The following is a 20997-nucleotide window of genomic DNA, read 5'->3' on the forward strand; positions in this document are numbered from 1 at the left end:
GGTCTCTCTGCCTTCTACCCTACCAGTCCCAATGGGCACCAACCAGCATTGGGAAAACACTAATAATAATAAGAATTTATTATTTATACCCCACACATCTGGCTGGGTTTCCCCAGCCACTCTGGGTGGCTCCCAACAGAGTATTAAAAGCACGATAAACATCAAACATTAAAAACTTCCCTAAACACAGGGCCACAGGGCAGGCGCCAATACCGAGAAGGCCCTCTGCCTGGTTCCCTGTAAGCTCACTTCTCACAGTGAGGGAGGCCCTCGGCATTGGACCTCAGTGTCCCGGCTGAATGATGGGGGTGGAGACGCTCCTTCAGGTACACAGGGCCAAGGTCATTTAGGGCTTTAAAGGTCAGCACCAATACTTGGAATTGTGCTTGGAAACGTACTGGTCTTTAAGGACTGGTGTTATATAGTCTCAGTGGCCACTCCCAGTCACCACTAAAGATAATCTGCCTACTTTCCCCTCTGAGGTAGATCAAATTATTTCCCAAAACTTAACTGGCACAGTAACGGCTTACAAATTGGAGTGATAGTAATATGTGCTAATAATCTTCAACGTCTACACTCTGTTAATACAAGCATCCATATCCTTCATGGATACAGACTTCATGAACGGCTTCTGCTCCAATACTCCATTTCAGCTGAGAGCAAGACAACTTGGTGTCACTTTTTCCTGGTTTGTGGTGATGCCAGGTTCATCCTGAATACCAAATTCAATGACTAGTGTGGCAATCACATTCTGAAAAGTTATTTCCTCTAGGCCTTCCACCCAACAACAGCCACAGATGCATCATCTATACATAACACTTTTATTTATAGCCTCTCTTGACTGGAGAATTTCTTCATGAAGTCCAGTGTGCCAATTTTCTTTAATGTTTCCAAACTGTATTTACAAAATACAATACAATCATATGTTCAATACTGTACAACTGCCAGTAAAAAAAGAAACCTTTATTAAAACAGCAATAATATAATTTAGACTTTACACATTATTCCAGCCTCGGACCCAAAATTCTATTGGAAAAGCTCTTTAGCAGGCTTCAAATTTCACGATGGACACCAGCACAGCTTTGTTTAACAAATGGCAAGGCAGAAATAAATTTATAGAGTTGGGTGATAAGTAGATGTTTCTGCAGAACAGAAGAAGTATTGTCATAAATTACTTTTGACTCCTGGTAAGCACCAGCAATGCATTTATTGTGTGCTAACAACTTGCATTTGATGGAGGCTACTTAAAGACAGGCAGATGATTTCCCCCCATTATCCATGACAGTACATTAATCTAGGTCCTCTTAAATGTATCTGGTGATGGGCAAGAGTTGCACAACTCGGATATGGATCTAAAAAGTTGAAAGAAGGGGACTCAGTCCAGATCCATAAGCTGCAATGTCTCCACATTTTTTGTGCAGATTTTTAGGAAGCAGGACCTACTAGAATCTGAATCCTCCTCTTTCCTAGCTCCACCACTGCTGCAGGCTTGCTTCTTTCCAACTGAGGATTCTTGAAGACTAGACTCTGACATGTTCCCTCATTTTCTTTCAGTGTGCAACACATGCACTGTGCCAGTTTATACAACACCATATTTCAACACTAAAAAGGCATGTCTCCTGTAATCTGTCTGGCAATCTGCTCATCTGTCGTCTCCTCTTTCTCCTTCTCACGATCTTTGTTCCAGTCTTTAAGGCCTTCTGGAAGTGATGTGTCTTCATCTAAGCTGCCTGTGCCTTCAACAAACTCTTCGTAAGTAGATTTTTCAGCAAATGGTCTGGGGCCAAGCATTTCAATCATATCACTTTTATCCAAAACCTCCTTTTCTAGGAGTTGTAAAGCAACCTGAAACAATATGCACACATATCACACAATTTGTACAGAAGGTAAAGACTGTAAACTGGCTTTCTTCCACGGCATGCAAAATAATAACCAAGGACTTAACCTTTCACTGTGTATAACAGAATCAAAAGTAGCATATTACCAATAGCTACTATAACCTCCTCTACATTGTTTCTAATGCTAGAGTCTAGTCAATCATACTCTAAAAACTAACCATTAAGAAGCTCGCTACTGCACGGTATTCCCATGACGCACCAACAGGATGTGATTATATCAATGCATCCTGGTTCCAAACTTCCTAAGGAATGCACACATTTTGCTTTCTCTGAGGCAGAGTTGCCCCAATCATTTTAGTGTTAGGGAAAGAGCCACGTATACATCCTCACGTCATGAAGAAGGAAATTATTATTATTTATTACCACCCTATACCTGCAGGTCCCTATACCCACAATACAAAAAATACAAAATACATAATAAAATGAGAGCAAAAATGAACCAATAACCCCCCCCCCACAATACATTTAAAAGGGAATTGGATGGTTAAAGAGGAACATTTTCGCCTGGCACTTAAAGGTGTATAAGAAGAAGAAGGAGGAGAAGGAGAAGGAGAAGGAGAAGGAGAAGGAGAAGGAGAAGGAGAAGGAGAAGGAGAAGGAGAAGGAGAAGGAGAAGAAGAGTCTGGATTTGATATCCCGCTTTATCACTACCTGAAGGAGTCTCAAAGCGGCTAGCATTCTCCTTTCCCTTCCTCCCCCACAACAAACACTCTGTGAGGTGAGTGGGGCTGAGAGACTTCAAGAAGTGTGACTAGCCCAAGGTCACCCAGCAGCTGCATGTGGAGGAGCGGAGACGCAAACCCGGTTCCCCAGATTAAGAGTCTATTGCTCTTAACCACTACACCACACTGGTGCCACAAATGGGAAGCCACTGCAGAAAAGACCCGTTCTTGTGTTGCCACCCTCTGGACCTCTCGTGAAGGAGGCACACAAAGAAGGGCCTCAGTGGATGATCTCAGGGTCCAGGTAGGTTCATATGGAGAGGAGGTCCTTGGGGTATTGTGGTCCTGAGCCAATACCTCATTATTGCTTAAGCAAGTAATAGGCAGAGCTGCTATTCTTGTCTAAATCTGATAAAGGGCAAATAAGGGCATAATATAACTTGTAGAGTCCTGCTACCCCACTAACAGATATGCTGTGTATAAAACAGCAATGTTTTAGTAGCATATTGATCAAAGAACCTGGTAACCATTTCTGTAGGCAAATGAATACGCACCTTTTCCACCTCTGCCTTCTTCTCAGTTAGGAGAGACAATGTCCGTTCGTAAGCTGAATTAATAAGCACTCGCACCTCTTCATCTATCAGTCTTGCAGTTGCCTCACTATATGGTTTTTCTAATACCATGTCTCCTTGCCGAGGAAGCTCAAATGAAATTTGCCCAACTTTTTCATTCATTCCAAACTGAACAATCTGAGGATTGAATGACACACATTTTTAAGTGCCTTAGTCAAGAATGCTATGAAAAATATTAAGTCTTTATTCTAGCTACAACACTTTAGTATTAGCAGTTGCAACTAACCAAACCCTGCACCAGAGATGAGGAATCTGTGGCCCTCCAGATGTTATTGGACTCCAACTCCCATCAAACTTGACCGCTGGCTATGTTGGCTGTGGCTGAAATGGAGTCAAACACCTGGAGGGTCCCAGGTTCTCCAACTCTGCTCTACATTACTGTCAGGATTTTAACCCTGAAGTAAAAACCAGCTCTTGGCAATCGTATTTATTCCTGTAATAGTCTGTGTACGCTTACTGGGAAAGGTTAATGTTAGTGTTTGAGTATGGTCATTACTAATTACAAAACTGTTAGAAATCTATTGCATCAATAATCTGGCTCTTGAAGTATTCATAAAATATAAGACAACCAATAGTAGCATCCAGGCATCAAAATGCACTACAAACTGTAAAGTATTGTATACTACAAAAATATAAATATTAACATGTACCACCAGCATACAAATTATTATTTTTTCCCCAGGAAGAAACAGTGCTAGACTTTAGTGGGGGAGAGGGAAGCAAGCCTCCATAACAAATCATTAATATATACCAGATATCAGAAGTATCTTTGTGGCATGAGTGGTGTATAAAGCATATCAAAACAATACCAAAAAAGTACAAACAATAATCTTTTACAGTAATTTTTAATATAAAAATACAGAGTAGTTGAGAGGCATACAAACCTGAGCATATGCACTCTGAGTAACTTTCCTTAGATCATCTTGGGCCCCTGTTGTGATTCTTCCAAAGAAGATTTGTTCTGACACACGCCCACCCAGAGTCATGCACATCCTGTCCAGCAGCTGCTCTTTGGTGTAAAGATACTGCTCTTTCGGCAAGTACTGAGCATAACCCAATCCTTTGCCACGAGGAATGATAGATACCTTGTGCAAGGGAAGAAAAGAAATACTTAAACAATCCAGCTGGAACACATGCAAACAGCTAATGGCAGCCACAAACTTGACTGACCTGGGGAAAAGGGTTTGTCTAAACTATTCCTGTCACAACAGATCCCAAAATGCTCCATGAATCAAGCCAAGGTTGATGGCATAGAATTATCATCAATGTGCAAGTATCACAGAGGTGGTTGGGGAGGGTATGAAGCTAGCAGAACTCCTCTGCTAGGAAATTCAATAAATAATAACAATTTTACTTTTTCCAGACAGATAAGTAGGAAGGACAGAACTGTTTCCCATAGTTCAAAGCAGTGGCAACAACTGGCATGGAAGTGAGTGAAGCCGCCACACTTTCTACTGCTTCCTCAGCAGCTGCTCAGAGAGGAAGTGAGATAGAATATACTTTGTTCCTCCTTTCTGATTGCTATGCTATTTATGATTAGCGTAGTTGCTGGAAGGAAGCCGAAATGCTAGAATGTACACTGATCTCTAAGCAGAATTGAGATTCCCTTTATTTAAGGTTGACTCCTGGTAATGCATCTGCAGGCCTGATAAAGACACAAAATTCTGCATGTACTTTGCTCTTAAGAACTGAGCTGGAATGCAGCCATGTGCAAGCCTTTGTGAGAGATCCTTAATTGTAGTTGTGTCATGTCCCCTTTCTTCTTGAATACATTTTCCTACCAGTTTCTGAACCCCTAGTTAAGGAAGATTACTGTGGCTCAGATCCCTTGTAGTTCCTGGTTCATGATTCAGAACACATCCCACCATATCTTCTTTGAGCAGTGGCTAAAATATCCACTTAAAGCTACCAACCCATATTTTTTTCTAATCTGAAAATGATAGTCTTTTAACATTTACCAGTTGAAGAAATTGACACAATTCAGACAATCATACCTCAGGTTAATAAGCTTTTTGCTTGCACGCGTATCGCAGTTACAGTGCAAGCACTTTTAAAAAAACTTCTTCTAATAACTAGAAGCTTGTAATTAACCATAATTTTGCAATTACTCCAAACTAAGAAGCTATGGTTACCAGCTTCGGAATAAGCCAGGCTAATATAAATCCAGCATTTAACCAAGTGTTTTAATATCCTGACTTATTCCAAAGCTAGTTACCATAGCTTCCTGGTTTGGATGAAATGGGAAACTCAGGTTAAGCGACTCGATTTCTCATGCTGCAAAGCAAAGAATGAAGGGTCTGTGTGTGAAGGCAAAAGGCTCGTTCATATCTAAACTTACTAAGCCAAATTCTGATTATCCAAATGTGATCGTTGTACAGCAAGCGTCTTGCTAAGTCAACATACCTTCAAAAGTGGATCAGCATGTTCCAAAAACCACCCAGCAACTGCGTGGCCAGCTTCATGATACGCTACTGTCTTTTTCTCCTCTGGTTGCAATACTTGTGTTTTCTTTTCCAAACCTTTGATTTAAAAAACCCAAAACTTTACTACTGAGGTGCAGATTTCCAAACTGGTGATAAGATAGCCCCCTAGAACCAAACGATTTGGGGTTTCCTCCATCCTCTCCTCAACTTGAGATAGTTAGGCCTCACACTCAACAGACTATTGCAAATAAGGGAGAAAGATTTACTGTTTGATATAATGGAGAACTAGCTCCTTAAAATTATTCTCCCCTCCCCACCATAATCAAGAAAGATTATTGTTTGTATCCAGCAATTAAATTAAGAGATGAACAAAAGAACTGACCCACAACACTGCAAGAAATGTAATCTCACCTCCTATCACTCGTTCAATTGCTTGCTCAAAGTGTTTTTGGTTTATGGCATCTGAAAGATGTCGTGCAGCAATTAAGGCAGCTTCATTGCATACATTAGCTATGTCTGCACCTAAAAGAGTGAGGAGACAATAAACAGAGCCATTTCCAAACATAACATCCATCACTTAACACAATGAGGATAACCAGATATGCAATCAAGCACAATAACTAAAGTTCCCGCAAAGCTGCACATTTTAGGGCGGGGGAAAGTAGTCTTGTTGTTGCTATTATTAAATAATGAGGAATCAGAAACCCTTGCTGATCTATTATGAATCATGCAAATTCTGCAGTAGATACAGAGCTAACCTCAGTCCACCTCGAATCTGTTATCACAATTTCCTCCTAAAAATGAGAAAATAATACTTCTAGAAACGTACCAATTGCACTGTAGTAAAAGATCACCTACCTGAAAATCCAGGAGTAAGTGATGCAAGTTTTCGTGCTAAATTATCTCTATTCAAGCTGCTATCCAACTTCAAGGGCCTAAGATGAACTTTGAAAATAGATGCTCTTCCCTTTATATCTGGCGGCCCTTGAAGAGTTTAAAGAAAAAGCAATTAACTTTACAATTGCAAACATTTCTGCTTTCTAATAGTTCCACTGACCAGCTTTAGCTAACATCTCCTCTCTGTTCTCATAGTTTTGAGTTGACATCTTTATGAGGTCAAAGTTGTCTACCAAGATAACTTACCAATGAAGATCTGTCTATCAAAACGTCCTGGCCTCATAAGTGCAGGGTCCAGGATATCTGGCCTGTTCGTGCCTGCCAAAATAACTACGTTTGTTGTGGTATTAAAACCTGTGAAGAAAATAAAAACCAAAATATTAAATATTCAGTAGCGAAAATGGTTTTTCCAAAAGGCTATTGTGAATCTTAAGCATGCTATTTTGTAAATTCTGAAGTGACCAGAGTATTGGCGATTCCGCCTTCCATCAAGGACTTAACAACTGAGCAGGTGAAGAGAACTACACCATGTTAAAGAATGAGGAAAAGACGCAAAACTATTGCATACTATGTAATATGAGTGCTTACAATTCACAGGACAAGGTACTTTCAAAATTCTGAACCACTGCTACTACAGCCTACAACTTCTTCTCTGGCGATCACTCACAGCCGAGTAAGATTGTCTTCCATAAATGCGGTTTTAACAATGAGTCTGTAAGTGACCGTGGAGGCCAATTCTGGATCAACACGTCCTTCCATAGTGGGGACATTGGTTTCCAGGTGGCTTTATATGGCAGGCAATAGCTTATGAAATGGGAAACAAGTCAAAGAGCAGTATCCAACTAAGCTATACTCAGAGTAGAACAAGTGAAATCAATAGGCTTAGGTTAGTCATGATATCACCCACAGAGATTATGGGTTATGTCCCCCAACCATCTTGAGCAGATTTGAGTGTGCCAAGGGGGCTGTAGTGGGAAGAGGTCCCATTGTGCAAACAGAAGTCTGTTTCACTTGGACACTGGCAGAGTTGGATACAAACCTTAATGTACAATCCCATACAATTAGCAATAAGGTTACAAAACAAAAAGAACAGAAAAATGCTTTCTGCTATGTTCATTCAGTATCATGAAAAAACAACAACCCTCTCTTCCTAAAAAAGATTATAAAGTCTAGGTTATATCCAATGTCAGTCATACTGTGAATAGGCCACTGAAATCGATCAAAAAGTGAAATCCATTTATTTCAATGGGCATAATCAGCTTGTGACTAATAGATACTATTCTACCTTTTTTTCCTTACTAACAAAAATTACAACATTTTCATCTTCAAATATGTTATTACTAATAAAGCCATCCAACCCTTGAGGGGGTTATTGGTTTGTTTTTGTTTTATTACTTGGTGGCGCTGTGGGATGTGGGTGGCACTGTGGGTTAAACCACGGAACCTAGGGCTTGCTGATCAGAAGATCAGCAGTTTGAATCCCCGCGATGGGGTGAGCTCCCGTTGCTTGGTCCCTGCTCCTGCCCACCTAGCAGTTCGAAAGCATGTCAAAGTTCAAGTAGATAAATAGGTACCGCTCCGGCGGAAAGGTAAAAGGTGTTTCTGTGTGCTGCTCTGGTTCGCCAGAAGCAGCTTAGTCATGCTGGCCCACATGACCCGGAAGCTGTACAACGGCTCCCTCGGCCAATAAAGTGAGATGAGCACCGCAACCCCAGAGTCGTCTGCGACTGGACCTAACGGTCAGGGGTCCCTTTACCTTTTTATGTATTTTGTGGAGGGCACCAGGGTGGTGAAGCTGGCTCTAACCAGCACTTGCCTACATTCCCTACTGCTTTTTAACAGCCAGTTGATTTTTGACATAGGTTTTCATAACAACGTTTGGTTGTGTCCTCATGCAGCTTGTTTCATACCAGTAGGAGCTGGTCCAGGTAATTTGTTTAAGAATGAAGTGTTACTCTATATGTAAGTGGCAGTAGGAATGATAAAAGTTTAAGAAACCAAATAGTTACCATCCATTTCTACTAGCAGCTGATTCAGTGTGTTTTCTTGTTCACTTTGCCCTCCAAAGTTACCCCGTCCTCTCTTCCTTCCCACTGCATCTATTTCGTCAATGAAGAGAATGCAAGGGGCATTTTTACGAGCCAGAACAAATAAATCACGAACCTTTGAAAGAGAAAGAAGGTACTTTCAAAATCATGTAATGCCACACAGCTAGTTGTCCATCAACACTACAGAATACAGTGGTACCTCAGGTTACATACGCTTCAGGTTACATATGCTTCAGGTTACAGACTCCGCTAACCAGAAATAGTACCTCGGGTTAAGAACTTTGCTTCAGAGTAAGAACAGAAATCGTGCTCTGGTGGCGCGGCAGCAGCAGGAGGCCCCATTAGCTAAAGTGGTGCTTCAGGTTAAGAACAGTTTCAGGTTAAGAACGGACCTCCGGAACGAATTAAGTACTTAACCCGTGGTACCACTGTACACCAGAGTGATAGTATACATTAGACTCATTTGTCCGTCTATCAGGAAATTATATTGCAGCTAACATGTTAGGTTATGAAATAAATTGAATGCTTTTACAGTCATACTTTTGTTTTCAAACAGCTTAGTTCTTGAACGTTTTGGCTTCCGAACACCACAAACCCGGAAGTGACTGTTCCGGTTTGTGAACTATTTTTGGAAGCCAAATGTCCAATGGGGCTTCCGCGGCTTCCGATTGGATGCAGGAGCTTCCTGCAGCCAATTAGAAGCCACACTTTGGTTTACAAATGTTTTAGAAGTTGAACAGACTTCCGGAACAGATTCTGTTTGACTTCCAAGGTACGACTGTAATTTGAAAGCTGTAGAAATCAAACTCTGGAAAAGTGTTTAGAACCATGGGTGGTATTCAACTACTACATCCTGTCAGTGCAAGGATTTCTACTTGTGCAATGGGACTCCCCCCCCCCATGTGTGTGCCCTCCCCAAATCTTCTACAGAAGATTGGGAAAACCCTTAGAACAAATCTGGAGGTGCATAGGGGGAGGACATTCTGTTGCATCTGCATCATCATCATCATCATCATCATCATCATCATCATCATAATTTATTATTTATACCCCGCCCATCTGGCTGAGTTTCCCCAGCCACTCTGGGCAGCTCTCAATCAGTGTTAAAAACAGTACAGTGTTACATATTAAAAACTTCCCTGAACAGGGCTGCCTTAAGATGTCTTCTGAATGTCAGGTAATTATTTATCTCTTTGACATCTGATGGGAGGGCGTTCCACAAGCAGAAATCCCTGTGCTGACAGAATGAGACTTAGTGAACAATGAATTCCGCCCAAATGTTTTTATTTCTAAGTAAATACTTGAAACAAATGCTTTATGCTGGAAGAGCCAGCAGTGTCCAAAGTACAAGAGCTAGACTTGGATGAAGGAGACCTTGGTTAAAATTGCATCTTTCCCTCAGAGCCGGGACTACTTAAAATAGCATAAATTTCCCACACAACTCCGTAGAGAAGTGTGGAGAACCTTTGTGTACACTGATGATAAATCTAGTCTTTCTGCAACAGCCATCAAGTTTAGAATACCATTCACTTGTCCTTATCAACTGTTAGTAAAAAGGAGACGACAGTGGCAAAATGCAGTCAGAGGGCTACAGCTCTGAGGCAATGAGATTTCCTAGAAACTGAGTGAGATATCAGAGTTATTAATTAAAATAGCTTGCAGCCAGCTATTTAAGATGAACAGCTATCTTGATCATTATTGAAATTTAGTGAATTATCAAGCTTTTGGCCTACCAACCTTGACTGCGTCCTTTTAACAACCGACACTGCAATAACAGAGCAAGGCCAAAGACTTACTCTAGCAGGACCCACGCCGACAAACATCTCTAAGAACTCAGACCCATTGACTGTAATGAAAGGGACGTTGGCCTCTCCGGCTGTTGCTTTTGCTAGAAGAGTTTTCCCTGTGCCTGGAGGTCCTGTCAAAATAGCTCCCTGTAAGGTGTGAGAAAGGGTAAACATTACTAAGAAATAAAAGCAGTGCAAATATTCACCTTAAATTTTCTTCAATATGAGTCAATATATTTAGAAGTCTGTTTCAGGGAAGTATAACATGTGTCCTAGTTCCACAAATAACGCAGAATTTTCTCTTTTTCCTGAAATGTTCTAGTCCTTGGAAAGGTAATTTGAATTTCACATAACTGTACAGTGGTACCTCGGGTTACATACACTTCAGGTTACAGACTCCACTAACCCAGAAATAGTACCTCGGGTTAAGAACTTTCTTCAGGATGAGAACAGAAATCGTGCTCCGGCAGTGCAGCGGCAGCAGGACGCCCCATTAGCTAAAGTGGTGCTTCAGGTTAAGAACAGTTTCAGGTTAAGAATGGACCTCCGGAACGAATTAAGTACTTAACCCGAGGTACCAATGTATTTTGAATGGGAGTGCAAGCCGCATTATAGCTAAAGTAACCAATATTTGATCATGATCACACAAGATGGTCAGTTTAATAAGTCTTCACAAGATTCACCCACTATTTATTAAGATCCATGAGGAAACAATACTCTAACCTAATTTTTGGCCCTATGCTAATTCAGATTTTTTTAAAAATCAAGTTGGACAAATAGTATTTGCTTGCAGGTAAATTTGAGTAAGAAAGAACAGTGTCCTCATTTTACTGAAAGGGAAGCACAGAGAACAAGAGAATTTCATGTCACTAAAGGAAGATTCAGAGTGTATGTGAAATGAGTTCTTATGATTCCACAAACTAATCAAAGGCTTTTATTCTTGTGATCATATTTTTAATGTTGGGTCAGAATATAGGAATAATGCAAATTGTCACTAAATTTAAAAAAAATTCATCTCCAGCTAAAAGAGCTCAATAAAGTAATGAAGTTGAAACTCCTTACCTTTGGGATCTTTGCTCCAAGATTCTCGTACTGTTTTGGGTTTTTCAGAAAGTTGACGAACTCCATTATTTCTAATTTAGCCTCCTCACAGCCAGCTACATCTTTGAACTTCACATCTATTTCATCCTTCAAGACTTTGGCTGTTGTTTCACCCACACTGAAGAGTCCTCCCATTCCCCGTCCTGTTCGGCCCATTCCAGAAGGTCCTCTTCTTAACGTGTAGAGCAGAAAGCCAACTATAAGGACCGTTGGCAACATACTCAGAAGAAAGGAACTAAAAATAAAAGTTGGGAGTTATTAATTCATTGTTTCATAACAAAATATGGGGTGGGGAGGAGACACATTAGAGCAATTTCATTCGTACATTATGAGCAACTTTGCTCAACAAGGTGCAATTTCAGTTAAAATATGATGGGCTACAACAAATCATGCACAGTTCATAGGACCTTTCTGATTCGTAACACAAATGTGCACTAAAGCTAATGAATTCCTAGATCAGGCTAACTTTATCTCTTGCTCTTTCTTACATTCCCCATTAGTTGGCATTCATCTATCTCAGGAGAAAATGGAGGAGTGCACTTTTGGAGATGAAGTCAAACCCTTGGAAGAGTTGCAGCACATGCTGCGGCTGTAGAAACTGATACAGGAGAGACATGTTTTGCTGCAGCTGAAGGCGCCTGATTGTGCTGCTGCAGATGCACCATGGTGTTTCTTCTCTCTGCCTTCCTCCCAACTGTTGCTCCTCCTCTAGTCAATGCTGTGGAGGCATAGCCTGATAACCTGTCTCCAGGCACTGCGATCATCTGCAAGGGATTCCCACATGGCGGGGTTGATGTTGCCAGTCTTCGTCCCGTTTGCAGACATATATGTAATGCAGAGTTGGTCTGCAAATGGCCCCGATGCCAGCTCTCCATAGAGCACATCCTTGGGGATTCTGCCATCTTCCATTCTGTGGACAGGACCAAGACTACGTAGAAGTCGCAGAGACAGGAGTCTGAACATTGTGGGAACGTGGGCTTGGGAGACTCTGTCCTGCCATGTGATACCCAAAATCCTCCTGACACAGTGTAGGTGGAAGGCACTGAAGTGTCATTCCTGGCAGGTGTAAGTTGCCCACGTCTCACTACCATGAAGCAGACTTCTCAATATGCAAGCCTGGTAGATCTTCATCTTAGTATTAGCATCACATCCTCCCATACCCTTTGGAGTGAAAAGCCATTGTTGGAGCTGCCTTGCCAATTCACTTGTCCAGCTCAGCGTTGATGGAGAGATTGCTGGTTATGGTCTACCACCCCAAGTGTGTGGTCACCAGTGCTGATGTGTGGAATGCTGATAATGGCTCAGGATGCTCACCCCCGTCAGGCTGATGGTAAGGCCAAACTCCTTGCAGGCTTGGGCAAAACAGTTGACGAGTCTCTGTAGAGCTTCCTCTGAGTGCTCTGTAAATGCTGTGTCATCTGCAAACAACATCTCTCAGGTAAGACCCGTTGCACGTATGTTTAGGTGTGGAGACGTGCTAGGCTGAACAGACTCCCATCTCAACAAGTAGGATGTCCACCTAAGCTTTACAAGATGAGAGTGTCCTTCCACAAGAACATGCATGGCACCGTCCAGTATGACAGCTCATCCTCAGACTCCTTCCCTATAAAGAGCAGCGTGAAACAGGGCTGTGTTCTCGCCCCAACTCTCTTTGACGCTCCCATAGCCTAGTGCAAATGAGAGAAAACCCTCCTTCTTCCCCCATGCATATGCCAAATCATTTGAGAGTGGTGGATGACAGGGGTTACCGACAAGCGCAACCAGAGACTGGCTTGTCACCAAGCCAATTCTAAAAGGTAATATCATATAATCCATTACAATTCCAATCATTTAAAACACTTACCCATCACTCTCTGCTGCATACACTACAGGTATCCGGCTCTCCCCTTCTATCCCCATCTCAAGCTGTGCAGTTTCCAAATTCCGCTCAAATGTGTCCACACTTCCAATATTAAACCAAACATATTGCTGTAAAAACAAATACAATAATTCATGGTGTCTCAGTTATAGCATTTTAAATTAATCTGAGAGAGACAAGATTATAAAGCTTATTTTAATATAAAGAAGCAGCTTAATTGAATATCCAAAAAGTTACAATACATACGTATCAACTAGAGGCAGAAATTTAATATGCTGGTTTTAGTTGCATCGTTTCTATTTGCTGAAGAAAACACCTCCACTGAATGTGCATTTCTGAATGCTAGACTGGCAAAATATCTACAGTGGTACGTCGGGTTACATACGCTTCAGGTTACAGACTCCGCTAACCCAGAAATAGTGCTTCAGGTTAAGAACTTTGCTTCAGGATGAGAACAGAAATTGTGCTCCGGTGGCACGGCGGCAGCAGGAGGCCCCATTAGCTAAAGTGGTACTTCAGGTTAAGAACAGTTTCAGGTTAAGAACCGACCTCCGGAACGAATTAAGTACTTAACCTGAGGTACCACTGTATAGGACTTCTGCCATGTCTCCCATTGATGGCAAAAGTATTTTTATTATAGTGTTATACAATACTATGTAACAGGTGAAATCCCTAATAGGTATGGTGCAGAGAAACCACACTTGCACATCATGTTCTGCATCTTTAAGCAAAAAGCATGTGGAGATTCCTACAGTATGTAAGGTGCACTAGACATAAGATTCTGCACATGTTCAATACATTTTGTCATTTACTTGCAAGGGCACAGAGCACAGCCCTGATACATCAAAATAACAAACTGTCAGATCCATATTTAATACGCTATACAGAAATGTTTACAAACATAAATGATTCAACCCCTTAATGCATTTGGTGAATTGAAAAAAATGATTTACCCCATCAATTGGCGACTTCCCTGGGGTAAAAACCACTCTAACAAAGCGCTTGTTCACCACTTCCAGCTTGTCCACCTGTGAAAGCACAACATACATTTCAGACAATAACTTTTTCCTCCTGGGAGAAGCCAAAGATTGAACCACAGACCTTCTGCATGTAAAGCATAATCTCTCCCCCTGAGCTAGAGAGCTTCCCTTTTGCTGTATGAACACAACCCTGTGAGATATTATTGTACTGAAACTGCTGAGGGCTGTTTCAAAATAAAAAAAACATCCAAAATCTGCTTTAAAATGTCTGGCCCAATACATTTTAAGTTCAAAATCTTTCTTCCAAAAGCAGAGGTCCCCAAATATAAAACTGATTCCTTGGCATTCAGGGCTTGAATAAAGAAACTATGCTGATTCTTCTGTTCCTTTCCACTTTGTCAAAGCTCCCTGCAAGTGGGATAAAACACTGCTTCTCCTCTGATCCTTCTAGCAAGCATGCAGGGACACTGGGTAAGGTGGAATGCTGTTTCATATTGCTGCCCAAGGCTTGGATAAGAGAACACAACAGGAAATAATAATGTGTCAGTGGGGTCTTGACTCAGCTTGTGTCAGACACAAAGAAAACAGGAGATCAGCCTTCTGTTGCTTTTCTTATCCAAACTATAGTGTGAGTGAGAGCTCTGCCCTGTCTTGCCTCAGTGAGCAAGCAAGTCCTGAGAAATAAGGTTCTCAAAGTAAATAACCTGTCCACTGTTGACTTATGGTCTCTCTTTTAGCCCACTACACTAATCTTATTCTTGAACTCTCTTCAAGAGTTTTAATAGCTGCTTGTTGTGTTTTTTGAGCTTGCTATTTTTATATTTTAAATTATTTTCCTTGAGTTTTTTGAAGCAAAGGCAGGAGAAGTTTCAAATAAATAATATGCCCTTAAAAAGAGCCGTGGAGCTCAAAATGTCTTAGGCTATTTTCTAACAATATGGCTAACCTCTACTTTTTGCCAATTGCTTTTGTTTCTGGAATAGAAGTTCTGACCACATGCAGTAATTTTCTTCTTCTTTCTTTAATACAAATTCATCCTCAGCCTTTCCAGCTTCAATTAAATTATAGCCTACCCTGGTTTACATTCAGTCGCAATGGATAACTTATTCTGTGAAATGTACATTTCAGCTGAAGGTGCTTCAGTGCTACTTACCACTCCTTTGGAAAGGTAGTTGTTGGCAAAGTCCTTCCATGTGATTTCTCTCCCAGCATTCCTGAAGAAAACGTAGTATGTAGCAAAAGCCCAGAAAATTGCAGTGCCCATGAAATAAAAACGGAACTCTTTGTCATCCCAGGGAAAGTCACCCTAAAGGGGAAGAGGAAGAAGGAATACTGGATTGAGACTGACTTTTGTATGTGAAAATGGTGGGTTTTCTGATCTGCTGTCACAAAAGCAGTCCTATGTAAGCACCAATTTGTAAAAGATTTTTTTTACAGAATAAAAAAATATTGTGCATTAGTCTACAAAGATGATTTATTCATAAAAACATGAAAAAGTGTCTGGAATTACAGTCATGCCTTCATTCCCACCTACAAACCCTTTTCTATTAACTTGGTGGAGAGGCAGATTCACATATGAAATGTGCTGAGCTTTTCTGAGGTGAATGGGAATGCTTGCTTTGCAAAAGTCCACAAAATCTACTGCACTGCATACTGGGCCTTGAGTCAGGGCCACTATAAATCTTAGATTCATATAATTTTTCAGAGAAATTTAAGAAACATGTAAGTAACTAAGTTTAAAAAGCCATATAAGTCAACAGTATCCCCATGGTGAAAACAATCTGAATAACATTTAGAGAAGTAATAATATTTTACAGAACTACGAAACAGAATAAAGCAGGTTGATAAAAGCATTGTCACAAAAAATATGAATTGGGACCTTTTGCATTCTGGACCACCAGTTAGTATCTTCTTTCTTGCCACCTTTTTTCCCTCCTCCTCCACTGCTTCCTCCTCCTCCTCCACTGTTGGTTCTGGAAGGGCGCTGGGAGTTGGCTTGCTTTACATCTACAAAAAAAGTTCACACGCATGTTTCTACAAAAAATAGAAAGCAAGCAAGCCTATCTCCCTGTAGTTCTTTGTTTTGTTACTTCTGTAATCTTTACACAACACTGATTCTTACAAGATTAACAGCTAGATTAGATGTTACAACACACACACACGGCTGTCTACAAAAATAGCGTTCACTCATCTAATCCCAAACCTTACTCCGTACCATGGAACAGATCTTACTTTATGCTGCGACAGCAAAACGTTCTGCGCCTCCCCACCCTGTATCACTGACTGCTGATGGCATGGTGCAGGGAACACAGAACATCATGATGTCACAGCATAGAAAAGCTCTACCAGAAAGCATCAGGGGGTTGGGTGGGCCTAAATATGTGGCAGCTGTTTACAACAGAAGTCACATATTTAATGTGCAATTTGTTTTTAACACTCAGAATCTGGACTAAGTTACAGAGATGTTACAAAGACTACTTATATCATGTAGATGAAGTCCTCTGAGGATTCAGTAAAGGCAGTATATAAAGATTATTATGATGCATCACGCCAGGACATGTGTTTAGGTGGGGAACAGTAATATTATGTAAGAACTCACAACACAGTGAGAGCCTATTAGGAAGAAAACCTGGTGTAAACTGGTTATTGTTGGGGTGTCTCAAACAACGTATGATACATCCAGATAATGCTTTTTGTTCCGTAGAATCCAGTTTTTAGTGGAATGATAGTGCAAGCTCAGTTTTCCCAACTCATTTCCAGTTTCCAGCTCCCTTCTTTATTATGTTTAAATACAGTACCCGTGTCACTGTAGCTTTGGCACTCTTTCTTAACTGATACAAAGTACTCAATTCTTTAACAAACATTAAAAGGCACACAAACCAGGGATATAAACAGGCCCAGTTAATGTAGATCGTTAATCAATAAGCTCAAGGAAAAAATAACAACACCACAAACATCTAACAGAGAATTCAGAAACTGAATATGGTGGTGCTGGAGCAGAAACATATCAATTCTACAATGTGAAGACCTGGCACATAAAATGTGACAACAGAAGTCGCAAGACAGAAGTAAACTGTAGGAAATAGTGACCACTTTCATGGCCATTGTCAAAACTAGGACACAGCAACATGGGCTTGTATATAAGAGCAGTCAAAATTAATAATAACCAAAGTGACATTTATTCTACATATGAGCCTCAAGTGAAAAAGCAGACTGGTACCTTTAGCTTCTCCTTCTGAGCCCTTTGTTTCATTAGGTTTCTTTTCATCAGGGAAATATTTTTCAAAACCTAGTAAGAAAAAAAGCAGCAATAAAAATTGAGTATATTATATTATGCTTGAGGCAGTGAAGTCTCACCAAAAATAGCCTCACCATGAGTTTCAGGGAACAGGAAAAGAGGTGGATATGTGAGTTCCACATATCTGATAAAGCTAAACAGGAGGGTGGGTGGGTGGGAAAAGGAGGAGATAAAAGCATGTGTGTCGTTTAAAAATATTTCTGATAAAGAATAGTAACTGCCCAAGTGCCTTTCAAAAGTGCCTAACCTCTAGTTTCTAGAAGAACTACACTGCTGAAACAAGAAAAAGGTAGGAAGGTGGAAAACTGGAAGCAGACTTTTTTGTGGAGAGAAAGGACTATTCTGAGAGCTCGGTCAGCCCTTGGACTGAAACAGGTGAGTCACAGCATATATGTAGCTTGAGATAGGGACAAAGAAAGAATAATATTCCTGTCCAGCTTCAGGCCTGGGTTTAGATTGAAAAACACCTTGACTGGCCTTGGTGGCTGACTTAGACTGGGGATGAATAGTGAGCACAATTCTACTGGCTGTCCTGGATCTCTTAGTGGCTTTCAACACCATCAATCAACACTATCCTTCTGAGCTACTTGACTGGGTTGGACTTGGAAGGCACAGTGTTCTGCTGGCTCTGGTGCCTCCTGAATAGCTGATTCCAGATGGTTGTGATGAGGGGTCCTTCTGTTTTACCCCTTGAGTTTTGGCTTTGTTTTGTGTTCTGTCTCCCATGCTTTTCAACATCTGCATGAAACTGCTGGGAGAAGTCATTCAAAGGTTTCAGCTGCCATATGCAAATGACTTCAGCTCTACCCCTTGTTTCAACCTACTCATCTCAGGGAGGCTGTAGGACTCCTGAACTAAATGGTTTGTAATTAGGTTACTTGAAAGGCTGTCTACGTATGTATCAACCTGTCAGGAACCCATGCTCATGTAACCACCAGTCTGATCATTTAGGTTGGTGGGCATGAAGGAAAGGCCCTTCTCAGTGATGGTCCAACATTGTGCAACAATACAAGAGAGGAGTTTTGTGGGAGATTGCTCTCTGACATGCTGGAAAGACGGCAGGACAGCTGTGCTTAACTTCTAAAGAGTAAAGTGCTGGGGCTCAGGCCACATTTTTCATTCTGATTGAGGAAGCAATGCAATTAAGGTGTAATTGTTCTGTAGCAAGGCAATAGGTCTCTGCACATTCTCAGAGCTATGCTCCTTCAAACATTCTGATGCAGCTCTGGTACTGAAAAAAAAACCCCATGTTTATTTCTATGCCGCTTCCCATAAAATTGTGACTAAGCAGCTTTAAACACATAAGATGAATAAGCGTAGTAGTCAATAATATAATAATAAGCTACACAATATTATTATTTTACAGCAAAAAATTACCTTTTGGAGGTTGGGAGAAGAGCTTCCTGTAAACAGCAATTACACTTGCAAGGACATTGCTTCTGTTTGTAGGAACTTGTGTGGCCACATGGTCATGAAGCTGAAAAAATGAGAATTGTCACTAAAAAACCAAGACAGTTCCTCAGCATCTTTTCAGCACAATCCTATGCATGCTTAATTGCAAATAAATCCCAGAGATTTCAATGGGGCTTACTTTCTAGTAAGCATGCACACAATTGCTGCCTTAGATTGCAATCCAAACCCAAGCTGGAGAGCAGTGGGACCACCAAGGCATCCACAGCCCAGTCGCTCATGCTAGCCCAGACAGGGGAGATGGCAAGCAAACAGCTGCCCAAGTCTGGAGCTGTGCCAGCTATCAGGCCCATAATGGGACTAATACCGTTATGTGACTGCTGCAGGACCAGCTTGGGATCCACTGGATCCCAGACTGACTCAGCCCTTCCCTGCCCTCAGAACACACTGTTTCAGGGCTATCTGTCTGCATGTTTGTGCCAGTAGATACAAACTGACATGGGTACAGGGCTGGCAGGGCTGGACACAGCACCATCTCTGCCCAATATAAACACCTTTATAGAAAAGGGTGTTTGAATTGCAGCCTTAGACTGCAGTTGTATACATTCATACATGCGAGTAGGTTCCACTTGAAGGCCTGTTTTTGCAATATGAAATAATGGTTATTCATTTAAAAGCAGCCACTCTCCCAGTTTCACAAATATCCTGGCACATTTTTTTACATCATCGGAGGTTCTCCTGCACCACCCCTGATGTAAAAGATGTCCTTTGGTTTCATTTCTCAATGGGTACTCTGGATAGGTACACCTGGAATGTTGCCTGGGGATGAAATATCACAACTATCAAAGAAAGTGAAAGCTCCCTCCAGAGTGTGAGTAAAAACAGTTTACTCTATCATTCCTCCTCTTACTTTTCCAAATGAGACGCTGAAGCAAGTTTACAAAGAACAGATAAAAACAACTGTCAACTCATCTGAGCTAGAAACCAGCTCACATATCACTTCTGTTATGAATTTAGCAGGTGGCATTAAATAAACTACTGTCTCTCAAACTCACACTTTGCTCTAAACCCGATATACAACAGGGGGATAATAATGATATACTTTACAGGGTTGCTGAAAGATAATAAAAATAATTATAAAATTACAAGAGTGTACAGGAAGTTCTTTGAACATTCAAAAGCACTATACAAATCCTTTTGCATACGGGAAGCGCAGTTCAGTGGTACAACCCATTTTCATCTGCAAAAAGTTCCAGATTCACTCTCTGACATCTCCAGGCAAGACCGGTCAAGATTTGCTTTTTAATTTTTTCCCCTCTCAAAACCGTCAAGAACCTTTGACAGTCAGTCAGCGAAGCCCTTTGTGATCTTGTTGGACCAAGGGACTGTGACTAGCAAATGTGGCAGCAAAGGTGAGATGCTAAGCATTTCTCACCGTCACCATTACGGTGCTGAAACAGCCACGACACAAGCCGGTTCTCTCCTTTAACCTTCGGGGGGATAAGAAACGCCAGTTGCCAAGTGACTCCACGGGGACGGGACTCCCTCGTGGCGGCGGCCCCGGTCCACCTCCGACAGGCGCTGCCAGGAAGGGCGGCAGTGCCCGGGAGGCGCACCCCATTCCCCTTACGCCCTGCCCTTGCCTGACACGCACGTGACTCACCAATCTCAGGTAGCGCGAAGGCGCTGCGGGGCCTCGGCCCCAAAGCAGCCGCTGGGCGGCCCCGGGGATCCCGCCGGGGGAACGCCGGCAGCAGCCTCGTGACAGCCACAGGCAGCGGTGAGCCATAGTCGCCGAAACACGACCAGCGGCCCCAAAGCACCGCTCTCTTCACTCACTCACTTACACAAACAGGCGAGCGGGTGGTTGGGGGAACTTTGGCCACGCCCCCGGCGCCGCGCGTGACGCCATCACGGCGCCCCATGACCCCTCCTGCGCGTGCGCGCAGCCTTCGCCATGCTCCGCCTTTTTCGTAAGCCCCGCCTCTTTTGTCATCCCGGTG

General features: G+C 41.8%; 1 protein-coding gene across 2 annotated transcripts; it reads right to left on the bottom strand.

The window, feature by feature from the left end:
- Window positions 1-926: 926 nt before the first annotated feature.
- On the bottom strand, window positions 927-20976 carry AFG3L2 (AFG3 like matrix AAA peptidase subunit 2). Of its 2 annotated transcripts, none has more exons than XM_083518655.1 (17): window positions 20658-20976; window positions 18962-19061; window positions 17507-17575; window positions 16166-16293; window positions 15440-15592; window positions 14260-14334; window positions 13292-13416; window positions 11410-11683; window positions 10357-10494; window positions 8522-8675; window positions 6759-6866; window positions 6474-6599; window positions 6027-6137; window positions 5596-5711; window positions 4077-4277; window positions 3115-3309; window positions 927-1845 (listed from the first exon to the last, which is right to left on the bottom strand). In XM_083518655.1, the coding sequence occupies exons 1-17, from the start codon at window positions 20781-20783 to the stop codon at window positions 1603-1605; spliced, it is 2442 nt and encodes an 813-aa protein (XP_083374781.1). In that variant the 5' UTR covers window positions 20784-20976; the 3' UTR covers window positions 927-1602. The 2 variants fall into 2 exon arrangements, with proteins under 2 accessions (XP_083374781.1, XP_083374782.1); XM_083518656.1 differs by lacking the exon at window positions 20658-20976 and adding an exon at window positions 20430-20584.
- Window positions 20977-20997: the final 21 nt, after the last annotated feature.

The sequence above is a fragment of the Podarcis liolepis genome, assembly GCF_965112155.1.
Source record: "Podarcis liolepis genome assembly, chromosome: 8".
Lineage (NCBI taxonomy): Eukaryota > Metazoa > Chordata > Lepidosauria > Squamata > Lacertidae > Podarcis > Podarcis liolepis.